Source organism: Pelophylax lessonae (assembly GCF_965119305.1).
Source record: "Pelophylax lessonae genome assembly, chromosome: 8".
NCBI classification, from domain to species: domain Eukaryota; kingdom Metazoa; phylum Chordata; class Amphibia; order Anura; family Ranidae; genus Pelophylax; species Pelophylax lessonae.
The window spans coordinates 12,814,882-12,829,957 of NC_138775.1; the positions used below are offsets into that span (position 1 = coordinate 12,814,882).

A 15,076-nucleotide genomic window follows, 5' to 3' on the forward strand; every position below is an offset into this window, starting at 1 on the left:
ACGGTACTGCGATTACACAGGACGATCCCCTAAAACCCCGGACAGGAGGGGGGAAGAGCACTCCGAACTAATGGAAAAGCATGAAATGTATTTAAAAGAGCAACTCAATGTGACTTAAAGTGCAAATTAAAAATGACATATGGTGCAATGGTGCAGTTAATTGTTCAGGGACCACCCTGCAACAAAGTTTTATTACCCGTTGATCCAAAAAATTCAATTTTTCAGTAACAGGCTAAGGTGTCCTGATTTTGTAGCTTCTACAAAACGTCTCATTAGCATTTTAGTTACTAAGAAAATGAATTGCTGCCAATAATGCTGCTAAATTGCTAAAACTGAGCTTGTTAAAGAATCGCTACCTTCATTAGCTACTAATATCATTCGATGCAATTGCTGACGACCATGACAGTGATGACACACTAGAGATCTGCAGCTGCATAGCCAAATTCAGTTTTAAAACTATAGCTTTTTTGAAGCTGTAGTGGTAAATCCATTTTAAAGCTACATGAAAATGACAGCCCACTCCCTCCCTCCTCCTCCATGCCCACTAGCCAGCTAAAAACACAATGAGGACAGGATATTACAGTTAGATTGACGGAGGTTTCACCTCCCTTTTATACACTCCCCTACCGCGCTATAGCCAAAAGATAGCTACAGCATGGACCTTAATTGCCGGGAGGGCATCCATTGACGAGTCCATGAGACGAGTCGATTGATGAGTCCATGAGACGTGATCAGCTGTCAGCCAATGACAGCTGATCACGTGATGTAACCAGCAACTTGAGATCAGCTTTTTTTTTCTCCTCACGCTGTCAGTGTGAGGGGGAAAAAAATCCGATCGCCAGCTGCTATCAGAGGGACATCTGTGCCCCAGTGCCACCTACCAGTGCCCACCAGCGCCACCTAGCAGTGCAGGTTAGTGCCACCTGCCTGTGCCCACCAGTGCCACCTATCAGTGCCAATCAGTGCCCCATCATCAGGGCTGCCTATCAGTGTCACCTACCAGTGCCTATCATTGTCACCCATCAGTGCCACCTATTAGTGCCCATGAATGACACCTATCAGTGCCACCTATTAGTGCCCTTCAGTGCTACCCACCAGTGCCACCTTATCAGTGCCCACTAGTGCCACCTATTAGTGCCCATGAATGCCACCTATCAGTGCCCTTCATTGCCACCCATCAGTGCCACCTATCAGTGCCGCCTTATCAGTGCACCCTATCAGAGCCGCCTCATCAATGTGTATATATATATATGTGTGCATAAATATATAAAATTTAAAACAGTTTATTGATAGAATTGTTTTAATTTTTACTCTGTATTCCAAAGGCTGTTTTTTTATTTTGAACATGTGACTAGCAGCCAAGGCCATCTTTAACACAGGCCAAAAGGGGAAGCTGCCCTGGGCCCAGTCATTGTTGTAGGGCCCAAAGCAGCTGCCCCTTGTGTTCGCAAATAGTTGATAAGTGAATTTGGGAGGGCCCAAGAAATAGTTTGCCCAGGGTCCAATCAAAAGTAAAGAGGGCCCTGCCAGCAGCAGAGGACTAGAAGCGCCTCCTGCTTACGTTTCCCTGCAGACAGGCTGGGAGAGTGCTGGGTCATGTGACAGCTGGATACCGATATTAAAATACATACAGTGCCATCATCAATATACAGAAATAGAAGGGACAAGGTAAATTAAACAGTGTGTGTTTAGTATCACTTTAAAGTGGTTGAAAACCCTTACATATGCCTAGAGAAGTTACTGGCCTCAGGTGATACACAAATCCTCCTATATAAGTTGCACCTGTTTATCTGCCGTCTTCCCTACATCCATTCAAAGTGCTGAATTTATAACTTAGCTTAGAGCTTAGTGAGGAGCAGTGGCGGCTGGTGAATGAAAATTTGGAGGGGGGGGGGGGGGGCGGCAAAACCAACACCCGCACCCCCACCCCCCCCCGGTGGGACAGCCCCCCTCCCGGGATGGACGGATGGCCGGCTGGCTAACCAGCCGGACAGCCAGCATCCTTACCTGCTCCTTCCCCGAGCGACTGGGAGTCTCCTCCGGCTGTATTTCTCCTCCCTCTTCCTGGCCAAAGGCCAGTAAAATCGCTTCTCTTTTTAGACAATCATGAAACTGGGTCTCACGACCCGCTTCCTGATTGGCTGTGAGGAAAATCAGTGTGATAATAGCAAATATTCATTCGCTATTGTCATACAACTGGGTGGGCTCAGGGCGCAGTGCTCTGCGCCCTGAACCCACCCTTTTTTGAAGCCTATTAAAGCCTCTGGCTCTAATCACGTGCTTAAAAAAAAAAAAATCCCCTATTGCAATCCATGCGCCCTGCATGTAGATTAGGGGGGCCGGACGCATGGATAGGGGGGCCGCTAATGGTGAAGAGAGCTCTGAGAGCTGACTGGAGGGAAGACACACCCGTCTGCCCCTTCACACAGGAACAGAGCTGAGGCTGTCAATCACAGGCTGTGTGCTGGCGCTACCTCCCCTGCCACCATTTTTCTCTTGGTTTCAGGAAAACTTTTTAGAAGTGACTGATAGCAGAGGATCGAAGCAGCGGACAGAAATTACACTTAGTGCTCTGGATTAAGACACACTATAGAGCAAGAGTCTTCAAACTATGGCCCTCCAGCTGTCATGCCTAGTCATGTCTGTGAATCTCAGAGTTTTACAATGCCACATGCATTGGTGTGCGCAGCCTATTGCATTAGGGTGTGCACCCCAAAACTCAAACACATATGTGTGTGCATGTGTGTATATACTGACAGTGTCTATAGAGCTATGGACGGCGTCAGTTGGGCAGAGATTGGTGTCAGTAGGGCAGTGGATGGGGGCTGTATTTTTTTTTATCATTATTTTTTAGTTTTATTTATTTTTATTATTTTTTTACAATATTTTTAGGGTCTAAACAGGGGGAATCTGCGCCACATAGGATGAATAGGGTGTGCCCAGGCACACCTGGCACACCCTGTGCGCACGCCTATGGCCACATGGGATGTGTAGTTCTGCAACAGCTGGAGGGCCGTAGTTTGAGGATCCCTGCTATAGAGGGATACACATTGTTAATATTTCATGTCTGAGGTTTACAACCACCTTAATATTCTTCATCTGCCACATAGATTGCACCGCGCACTCACCTTTTCATGTCCTGCTCCATCGCGCTCAAACGCACCAACCTAGTATGGTAGTTCCTGGATTGCATGTTCTCCAGCTGTATGGTCAAGAAGAAGACGTATTTGGGAGTACTGAATGTGTAGACATACTGGATGGGGTAATTGTCCACGAAGTTAGGAAGAACGGTCAGAGAGTGAAAGCCTGGGGCAAAGCCATCCTGTGAGGCCAGCACTCGCCTGATGGATACCGATGTGGTACGATAGGCCCCATCCATACTGGAATCCACAGACGAGGCTACATATAAATTAATAGTCCTCAAGTGTTCAACCGCTGAAACCACTGTGCCAAGGGGGCTGGCGATACAGTCCGGGCACAAGGAAGAAGGGTTGGAAGAAGCACGGAACAAGCAGGAGGAGCCAAAGATTTCACTGCTGTCAAATTCATGCAGGAAACAAACCCCATGCAGAGAAGAACCACAGCTGTACAAGATTTCTGCTTCTGGATCCATCACCAAGACTTTGCTGTCCGTGTCTTCGGCCTGGGCTGGGCGGGCACTGCCCATCTTACATTCGGAGCACAGCTTACATGTGGAGCTGTTGGTGGGGCCAGTAATAAGGTCCTGCACGACCTGAAGGTTGGATGCATCCAGCACATAGAGGTGGTTGGTGATGCCAATAAAGAGCAGAGGCCCATCCTTGGCGGCCAGATTTTGGATATTGTTCGGTGCGGTGAAGCTGGAAAGGTTATACCGGACATCAGGATCTAAAGACATGAAGGGTCTGACTGGGCACTGCCATGTTGATGCCAAGCAGTCTCTTAGGAGGAAGAGAAGAAGAAGCAGTTGGGATAGATGCCACATACTGGGGCGGAGGAGGAGCAGTACACACGGGAGGGTCAGAGTTCACCTTGGTGGAGGACAAAGTGACAGACACAGGAAATCCATATTACGGCACCTGAAGAGAGAAGGACAAGGTTAGCTGAAGTGGCAGTAATTGAACAAGACTTATCTAACCCAAAGCTCATAACTCACCTAACATTCGGAAATAGGTTACATGCAAACTGCCCCATTGTCTTCCTAGGAATAAGGCACTGCTAACGGAGCAAGCCCATTCTTCTTTTTCCCTGAACCCCCTTCACCCAGGGCCATCTTACCGAATGGGCACGTTGGGCAGTTGCCCAGGGGCCACACCTACCTGGGGGGCCCCACCTGCCCAGCAACCCAGCCCTAGCCAAGCATTAGTCCCGATTCCCGTGTGCATCCCGCCATCAAACTTAGCAGGTGGCAAGCGCTTGTCGGTCCTGTGCTTCTGTCAGGCCACTTGGGCCATGGAGGGGGAACCCACAACTGCAGGAATGCCTGTCCGCCTCCACAGGAACAGGTACACACAGGACAGTGGAGTCTGACTCCCGTCCGTGTGTGTGTGTTCACCGGACCCAGCCACCAAACTTGGAAGCGGTCATTAGTCAATATCGCCTTATCGATAATTTGCATTTTTATTCTCGTGGGTGATTGTGTAGGCAGGGCCCCAGTGCACTGCGTTGCCCAGGGGCCTATAATGCTCTTAAGATGGCACTGCCTTCACCAGCACCTAAAACTGGCTTAATTCACAAAGTTTTAACATATACGGTTCCCCCTTCATTATGTGAGAGGAGGAGGAGGAGAGAGAGAGCACAGCCTGCACCTCCCTCTGACTCTCTTCTCCTCTCCTTGCTGCTTCCATTGCTGGGCTGACAGAAGTAGTGATGCCGTTGTCACTACTCCAGTCAGCCTTATAGTAGAAGGAACTTGCTGTGCCCCTATACCTACAATACACGCTGTGCCCAGGGCAGTAGACCCTTCTGCCCCACTACCCCCATCCCATTTCTCTGGGGGTAATAAGAGGGAAATAAGAGAGGAAGAAATAACTTCAGAGAATATTCTGTATCCGCTCCAAGTATACCACACCCAGCATACCCGCTGATAATTTCCAGATATGTTCTGCCAGAAAACCTGGCCTGCACTGGCAGGGGACAAAGCACCATCTCTGCCAGGTAGGATTATGAAATCAGCAAAAAAATAAAATAAAAAAGAGCTGTATAATTCAATAAAGCAGTGCAAAGAGGAGTTTTTATAACACTGTGCAGATCAGAGATCATAGAGATATGAAGATTAGCTGCTATTTATAGCTGCACTCCTTTCTCAGGCATGCCTGACATTTTTTTCCACCTATTTTATGTGGTGTCATATGGAGTTTCAGACACAACAAGGAGAAGCTTCTGCTGTGCCCTCCACTTAGAAAATCCAGGGTGCCCTGCAAAACTAACGTCATGGGTGCCCCTTGTGTTAAAGGGAAACATGAAATGCTCTTGGATCAATGTTGTCTTTTTCTTTAGTTAGAAAGTGCTGAACTGATGTTTCCTGTCTATTATTATTATGATTATTATAATACAGGATTTATATAGCGCAGCGCTTTACAATATGAGGAAACACAATACAGTTGCAATACAATTTATTTATTTATTTCAGGTACTTATATAGCGATGTCAATTTACGCAGCGCTTTACATATACATTGTACATTCACATCAGTCCCTGCCCTCCAGGAGCTTACAATCTAAATTCACATTTCATACATACACAGTAGAGCCAATTTTTTATACAGGATCCAATTAACCTAGCAGCAGGTCTTTGGGGTGTGGGAGGAAACCGGAGTACCTGGAGGAAACCCACGCAGGCACAGGGAGAGCATGCAAACTCCAGGCAGGTGGTGTCGTCGTTGGGATTTGAACCAGCGACCCTCTTGCTGCTAGATGAAAGTGCTAACCACTACACCACTGTGCCGCCCCACAGAGGCCCTGCTTGTTAGAGCTTACAATCTAGAAGTCTACTTTGTCTTATGCCCACAATCTAAATATTTTAAACTACCTCAGCTCCGGAAGATTTTATCCCCTTTCATGACCAGGCCAGGTTTTGCTATTCAGCACTGCGCTACTTTAACCACTTTACCACCGGAGGATTTTGCTGTCTTACGTCCAGGCCACTTTTTGCGATTCGGCACTGTGCGACTTTAACTGACAATTGCGCGGTCGTGCGACGCCATACCCAAACGAAATTTACGTCCTTTTTTTCCCACAAACAGAGCTTTCTTTTGGTGGTATTTGATCACCTGTGCGATTTTTACTTTTTGTGCTATAAACAAAAAAAGAGCGTCAATTTTGAAAAAATAATATTTTTCACATTTTTTTTATATGAAATTCCCGCCAAAAAAAATGTAAAAATCAAAATTTTTTTACATTTTTGGCCAATTTGTTTTCTGCTACCTATGGTTTGGTAAAAAAAAAAAAATCGTAATAAGCGTATTTTGATTGGTTTGCGCAAAAGTTATTGCGTTTACTAACTAAGGGAAAGATTTTTGTCATTTTTGGTGTTTTTATTTTTTTTTTTTTAACGAGTAATGGCGGTGATCTGCAATTTTTTTTGCGGGACTGCGACATTGGGGTGGACAGATCGGACCCTTGACTGACATTTTTGACACTTTTGGGGGTACCAGTGACATTACCACAGTAATCAGTGCTATACATATGCACCGTTACTGTGAAAATGACACTGGCAGTGAAGGGGATAATTTTTATTGGTGATCAAGGGGCTAATGTATGCCTGGTGCTTACTGACGTGTGTGGGGGGAGGGGACTATGTGACACAAGGACAGATCGCATGTTCAGCTATGCTGAACCCTGCAATCTGTCACTGTCTGTCACTTAGGAGATCCGCCCGCTTTGTTTACACAGGCGGGCGGATCTCCACACTCGATTCCCCGACGATCGGGAAAGAGCAGCGGCGATCGCGACCGCTCCTCCCCTGGCCCGACTCCCGCTGTGACTGAATACAGCGGGAGCGAGCCTCCGGCGGCTCGTGCGCGCCGCCGAGAAAGGGGAGTGTCTGGTGACGTAGGTCTACGTCGCCAGACGTTATCGAGCCACTTTTCCGCAGTACAGCTCTAGTGAGCAGTGCGGAAGTGGTTAACTGGCGATTGCGCAGTCATGCATCGCTGTACCCAAACGAGTTTTGGTAATCACCAAATTTTCTGATCTACAAAACACGACATGCTTTACATAAAACAACCTTCTACAAAAAAAAAAAAAAAACTCCCAATGGTAACATCAAAAATATATGCAATTTTATTGATCCACAAGAAGAACGAAAGCAAAGGTCTCACTTGACCTCCAGAAGGTTTTTGCTATTTGGAACTGTGCTACTTTAACTAGTGGTTGCGTGGTCATGCAATGTTGTTCTAAAACAAAATTATATTATATACACACACACATAATTGATATATATATATATATATATATATATATATATATATATATATATAGTGGGTACGGAAAGTATTCAGACCCCCTTAAATTTTTCACTCTTTGTTATATTGCAGCCATTTGCTAAAATCATTTAAGTTCATTCTTCTTCCTCATGAATGTACACATAGCACCCCATACTGACAGAAAAACACAGAATTGTTAACATTGTTGCAGATTTATTAAAAAAGAAAAACTGAAATATCACATGGTCCTAAGTATTCAGACCCTTTGCTGTGACACTCATATATTTAACTCAGGTGCTTTCCATTTCTTCTGATCATCCTTGAGATGGTTCTACTCCTTCATTTGAGTCCAGCTGTGTTTGATTATACTGATTGGACTTGATTAGGAAAGCCACACACCTGTCTATATAAGACCTTCCAGATCACAATGCATGTCAGAGCAAATGAGAATCATGAGGTCAAAGGAACTGCCTGAAGAGCTCAGAGACAGAATTGTGGCAAGGCACAGATCTGGCCAAGGTTACAAAAAGATTTCTGCTGCACTTAAGGTTCCTAAGAGCACAGTGGCCTCCATAATCCTCAAATGGAAGACGTTTGGGACGACCAGAACCCTTCCTAGAGCTGGCCGTCCGGCCAAACTGAGCTATCGGGGGAGAAGAGCCTTGGTGAGAGAGGTAAAGAAGAACCCAAAGATCACTGTGGCTGAGCTCCAGAGATGCAGTCAGGAGATGGAAGAAAGTTGTAGAAAGTCAACCATCACTGCAGCCCTCCACCAGTCGGGGCTTTATGGCAGAGTGGCCCGACGGAAGCCTCTCCTCAGTGTATGACACATGAAAGCCCGCATGGAGTTTGCTAAAAAACACCTGAAGGACTCCAAGATGGTGAGAAATAAGATTCTCTGGTCTGATGAGACCAAAAGAGAACTTTTTGGCCTTAATTCTAAGCGGTATGTGTGGAGAAAACCAGGCACTGCTCATCACCTGTCCAATACAGTCCCAACAGTGAAGCATGGTGGTGGCAGCATCATGCTGTGAGGGTGTTTTTCAGCTGCAGGGACAGGACGACTGGTTGCAATCGAGGGAAAGATGAATGCGGCCAAGTACAGGGATATCCTGGACAAAAACCTTCTCCAGAGTGCTCTGGACCTCAGACTGGGCCGAAGGTTTACCTTCCAACAAGACAATGACCCTACGCACACAGCTAAAATAACGAAGGAGTGGCTTCACAACAACTCCGTGACTGTTCTTGAATGGCCCAGCCAGAGCCCTGACTTAAACCCAATTGAGCATCTCTGGAGAGACCTAAAAATGGCTGTCCACCAACGTTTACCATCCAACCTGACAGAACTGGAGAGGATCTGCAAGGAGGAATGGCAGAGGATCCCCAAATCCAGGTGTGAAAGACTTGTTGCATCTTTCCCAAAAAGACTCCTGGCTGTATTAGATCAAAAGGGGGCTTCTACTAAATACTGAGCAAAGGGTCTGAATACTTAGGACCATGTGATATTTCAGTTTTTCTTTTTTAATAAATCTGCAACAATGTTAACAATTCTGTGTTTTTCTGTCAGTATGGGGTGCTATGTGTACATTCATGAGGAAGAAGAATGAACTTAAATGATTTTAGCAAATGGCTGCAATATAACAAAGAGTGAAAAATTTAAGGGGGTCTGAATACTTTCCGTACCCACTGTATGTATATATATATATATATATATATATATATATATATATATATATATATATATATATATATATATACACACACACACACACACATACATACATACATACATACATACACACACACACACATCTAATTTTTTCATACATTTTGGCCAAAATGGATTCTGCTACATGTCTGTGATACTAAAAATTCAGACAAGTGTATATTGTTTGGTTTGCGTGAAAGTTATAGCATCTACAACCTATCGCAACTACTAATAGCAGCCATCCAAGAATTATAATTGGACTGCAATACTGCGGGGGACAGTTTGACACAAACTGACGCTGAGGGGAACTGCCACTGACATCACCAGTGCCACCCTTCAGTGCCCATCAGTGCCACCTATCAGTGCCCAACAGTGCTGCATGTTAGTGCCTCCTCATCATTGCCACCCCATCAGTACCCTTCAATGGCACCTCATTAGTGCCCATCAGTGCTGCCGCATCAGTGCAGCCTATCAGTGCAGAATATTAGTTCCTCCTCATCATTGCCACCCCATCAGTACCCTTCAATAGCACCTCATTAGTGCCCATCAGTGCAGCCTATCAGTGCAGAATATTAGTGCCTCCTCATCAGTGCCACCCCATCAGTACCCTTCAATGGCACCTCATTAGTGCCCATCAGTGCAGCCTTATCAGCGCACATCAGTGGACGAGAAAAATGACTTATTTACAAAATTTTTTGATCAAAACTAAGAAAAACTTTGTTTTCAAAATTTTTGGTCTTTTTTTGTTTAGCAAAAAAAAAAAAAAAACTGCGGTGATTAATTACCAGACATGGGAGTAAGTCACACATGTGCAAGTCACCAGCAAGTCTCAAGTCTTAGAGCCGGTTCACACTAATCCGACTCAAAGTCGCCCCAACTTTGGGCGACTTTGAAGTTTCCCGTGCAACGTGACTTCATCGCTGCTTGCAAACGACTTCTCATAATAGAAGTCAATGCAAGTCGTTCCGACTTCGCCAACATGTCGGAGTAGTGTGAACCGGCTCTTAACCTTCAAGTCTCAAGCAAGTCCCAAGTTTCTGTGGCGAAAAGCAAGCAAGTCAAGTCGAGTCGCTGCTAGAAGTCAAGCAAGTCAAGTCATTTATTTTGGTCATGTCACAAATCAAGTCAAAATACAGATCTACACCAATTTTCACCTTTAAATCAGTTAAAAGTCAGTGGTCAGGAAAGGTTTTGTTTTATTTTCAACATTAACAAAACTGCTTAGTGCTTTTTTCTTGGCATATTAAAGAAACACTTTGAATGCCCAAACAGCTCAAAATCCTTCGTCCGGTCATCAACACCACGGTCACTAAAAACATGTTAAAGTATTTCCATTGTTAAACAGCCAGTGTCCTAAAAATCAGAACACACTGAGGTGTTTTAGGTGACTGTGGTGTCAGAAACATAACAGGCACATTCATTTTGCTTTAACACATCCTGAGAAAATGCAAATATTTCATAACTTAAAAAAAGTAAAGTCATTTCAAGTCATATGTCTCAAGTCAAAGTTAAGTCGAGTCTTTTATTAATTTTAGTCAAGCAAATCTCAAGTTCTCAAACTGGTGACTTAAGTCAAGTCAAGACTCCCTGAGGAAGTCACGTGATGTGACGTAACGCGTAGGAGGAGCTGCCAGAATAACCGGAAGTGACGTTACGGACCGGAGCCGAGTACTCCCAACGCTACCTACGACTTATTATATGCCCATAACAAGCCGGAAAATTATCGCGCTAGGAGATTAGGAGACCCGAGGATAAAAAGCACCCTGATACGAATCTGGAGAGGGCCCCGGGGACCACGAGTAGGACTCTGCAGACAGTCAACCCAGGCCAACCACTATCCAATCGGGGGAGAAATATACACATTCAGGCAACTGATACACTTCATTAAGGTGAGAGTCTAGAACACCTAGAGGTGACACCTGGTGGAGGAACAAGTCACTGCACTTTACTTTGCACAGAAGCACTTTGTGACAAGTTGAAGAGACACAGTTGGATTTTGTTTATTAGTGGTGAAAGGAAAAAACGGACAATCACTGGAATTTGCACTTTATTTATTTATTTACTTATGAATTTTATAGAGATTTATTGAAATATTTTGAAGTTTGTAAGCACTTTATAGTTTGGAATACTGGTATCAACACTTTCTTCATTTATTGAATTAATTATATGTTGTTTAATTGAAGTCTTATTATCATGTACAAATCCAGAGGATAAGGAATTGGAAATTTTAGCACACTCACCATTTAATTAATTTAATTATTTATTTATTTAAATGAGCTCCACTTCTGAAGCGCGCCACACACCCCCACATTTTAAGTCAAGTCATGTGACTCGAGTCCCCCACCTCTGTTAATTACCACCAAAAGAAAGCTCTATTAGTGGGAACAAAATGATAAAACTGTCATACGGGTACAGTGTTGCATGACGGCGCAATTGTCAATCAAAGTGTGACAGCGCTGAAAGCTGAAAATTGGTCTGGGCAGGAAGGTGGTGTGCCCAGCATTGAGGTAGTTAATAAATTAAACTAAACAAATTCTGAAACAAAATCAACAAAACTAAATTATTAACATAATGAATCTATCTGAAACAAAACAAACAAACGTCTAATTGCAGTTATAGCACCATCCCGGGACCCGTATCGGCGCCAATCAGTTCCACTGCTGCAAAATGTCAAAACGCCGACCATAACATACAGGACAAACATACTAGATACAAAAATAACAATTTATGTTGGGTAATCAGATAGAAAATTCAGGGACGAGTCTGCACGAATATGGTCACCCTGATGTAATGACCCTTCATATTTCTGCCAGAGCTCAGCGAGGACAACAAATCAGAATTTTCCATTGCATGTGAATGAGACGGCGAGTTTCCAGCAGTGAATGAGCCAGCGCGGGCGGACAAGACTCTGCGTGTCATCATTCTGGAAAAGAGACAAACCACTTACTGCTCTCCGACTTTCACAATCCGGGACAAAAATAACGCTTATTTTACGTAACCCCCGTGTTACCACACCACCGACACAGGCAGCAATGTAAATACAACATGACGGGGTCAGAGTAGGGGCCGGGGGCCCGGCAGAATCGGCTGAGCGATAAAATACATTCTTGGCACTTTTACAAAAACATTTTTTTGTCCGGAATTTTCCAGCTGCAGCCTGATGCTTCGTATTTGTGTCAGGTGATCCCAAGCTGAACCGATTCTGGGAAAATATGTAAAAATCTGGTAACAGAATACACAGAAAAAGATCAGATGTGTTATCTATAGAAAGGTAGCAATGTACGGCATGTGGGGGACAAAACATTCCCACGCCTGGCTCACTATCAGTTCCCTCCCATGCCACTCAGCAGAGGACAATCAGTTGGTGTGCCAATTCATAACAGACACCAGAATCCAGCCTGGTCCCTGGAGGGGGTCATAATTTTGCCCAGGCTGAAGAGGGTGCCATAACTCCAGAATCCAGCCTGATCCCTGGAGGATGCATTATCTCAGGCCACAGGGTTACTGTAATCCTAGTCCCTAGAGTGTGCCATAATTCATCCCAGGCCGAAGAGGGCGCCATAATTCAGCCTGGACCCTAGGGGGTGCCGTAATTAAGCCCAGGCCACAGGGTGTGCTGTAATCCAGCCTGGTCCTTAAAGGGTGCCATAATTCAGCCCAGGCCGAAGAGGGCGCCACAATTCAGCTTGAACCCGGGGGGGTGCCGTAATTAAGCCCAGGCCACAGGGTGTGCTGTAATCCAGCCTGGTCCTTAAAGGGTGCCATAATTCAGCCCAGGCCGAAGAGGGCGCCATAATTCGGCCTGGTCCCACAAGGGTGCCATAGTTCAGCCCAGGCTGAAGAGGGCGCTATAATCCAGTCTGGTCCCTGGAGGGTGCCATAATTCAGCCCAGGTCACAGAGGGTGCCATAATCCAGCTTGGTCCCTAGAGTGTGCCATATGTCAGCCTTGTCTCTGGGGGGTGCCATTATTTAACCTAGGCCACAGTCGGGTGCCATAATCCAGTTTATCCCCAGGAGGGTGCCATAATTAAACCTAGGCCACAGTGGGTGCCATACTCCAGCTTAGTCCCTAGAGAGTGCAATATGTCAGCCTGGTCCCTGGAGGGTGCCATAATTCAACCTAGGCCACAGTAGGTGCCATAATCCAACTTGGTCTCTAGAGGGTGCCATATGTCACCCCGGTCCCTGGAAGGTGCCATAATTAGGACCAGGCCACACAGGCTGCCATAATCCAGTTTAGTCCCTAGAGGGTGCCATAATTCGGCCTAGGCCACAGAGGGTGCAATAATCCATCTCGGGATGACATAGGCCAGCTTGGTCCCTGGAGGGTGCAATAATTAAGCCTGGGTCCCAGGGATGCCACAATACAGCCTGAGCTCACCATCAGTTCTCTCCCACATTGCTTAGCAAAAGGACAACCCCATTTGGCGCTTCATTCTTATAGCGTGGCGCAGAGCAGCCCCTTCAGACTATATTCGCAGACACGCCTTCACAACCATTATCTTCCCATAATCCTCTGTACACCAGAAAACAGGCTGAGATTGGGAGGTTCTTATCTATTGGTCTGTAGGTTATGATTAGGGTTTGTCTCAAGAGGATGCACTAAGGCCCTGGAGGACATCATAATCCAGCTTGGTCCCTGGAGGATGCCATCATTTAGCCAAGACCTCAGAGAGCGCCATAATTCAGCCCAGGCCCCAGTGGGCGCCATAATTCAGCACGGGCCCCAGAGGGCACCATAATTCAGCATGGGCCCCAGAGGGCACCATAATTCAGCACTGGCCCCAGAGGGCGCCATAATTCAGCAAGGGCCCCAGAGGGCGCCATAATTCAGCACGGGGCCCAGAGGGCGCCATAATTCAGCACGGGGCCCAGAGGGCGCCATAATTCAGCACGGGGCCCAGAGGGCACCATAATTCAGCATAGGCTCCAGAGGGCACCATCATTCAGCACGGGCCCCAGAGGGTGCCATAATTTAGCCCGGCCCCAGAGGGATGCAATAATTCAACCTTGGCACAAAAGGGTGTCATAACCGGGGCCTGGGGGTTGCCATAATCCAGCCTGAGCCCCAGAGCGTGCCATCATATGGCCTGGGCCCCCTAGGGTGCCATAAATCAGCCAGGGTCTCTGAGAGTGCCATAATACAACATGGTCCCCCAGACGGTGCTGTAATCCAGCCTGGGCACTAGAGGGTGTGATAACTCAATCTGGGCCCAAGAGAGTGCCATCATTCAGCCGGGGCCCCAATGGGTACCATAATTCAGCCAGGGCCCCAAAGGGTACCATAGTTCAGCCTGAACCCAAAGGGTGTCATAATCCAGACCGGAGCCTGGAGGTTGCCATAATCCAGCCTGAGCCCCAGAGGAGCCCATGATCCAGCCCGGGCCCTGGAGGGTGCCATAAATCAGCCATGGTCTCAGACAGTGCCAAAAATAAACATGGTACCCCAGAGGGTGCCATATTTTAGCCCAAGACACAGAAGGTGCCATACTTTAGCCCAGGCCCTGTTTGGTGTCATAATTCGGCAAGGGTCCTGAGGGGTGCCATAACTCAGCCTGGGTCTCAGGGGATGCTGTAATTATGTATGGTACCAAAAGTCAGCCTGGGCCCCAAATGGTGCCATAATCTTGTCCGAGTCCCAGAGGATGCCATAATCCAGCCAGGGTACTGGATGCCAATAACCGGTTTCTTGACGTCACCCAGCAACTTCTACTTCTTAGGGTGAGGTCTCCTAAATTCCCAGCCTTGTCCATGCCTCTTCTAATAGATTGTTTTTTATTGTAGAGGATGCAACAAGGAAAGTGAGACTCCTTGCAGGTTGTTGGGGCAGAAATTCATCATATAATAATAAGCCACAAAATAATATTCTATAAAATGAATTCACCTTTATCTGGAATTTATATTCTTGTTGGTCGATTGACCTGGTAACGCAATGCAAAGCAGAATTGATGGGTAGAGGTC

The 15,076-nt window shown here is 46.1% G+C and overlaps 1 protein-coding gene across 2 annotated transcripts in view; it reads right to left on the reverse strand.

The window, feature by feature from the left end:
* MST1R (macrophage stimulating 1 receptor) overlaps positions 1-15,076 on the reverse strand; it is a 107,999-nt gene that overhangs the window by 64,867 nt on the left and 28,056 nt on the right. For both annotated transcript variants that reach the window (XM_082265291.1, XM_082265292.1), the window contains exon 2: positions 3,129-4,058. In XM_082265291.1, coding sequence (XP_082121417.1) covers positions 3,129-3,964 — 836 coding nt within the window. In that variant the 5' untranslated portion in view covers positions 3,965-4,058. The remainder of the gene's footprint in view (positions 1-3,128; positions 4,059-15,076) is intronic.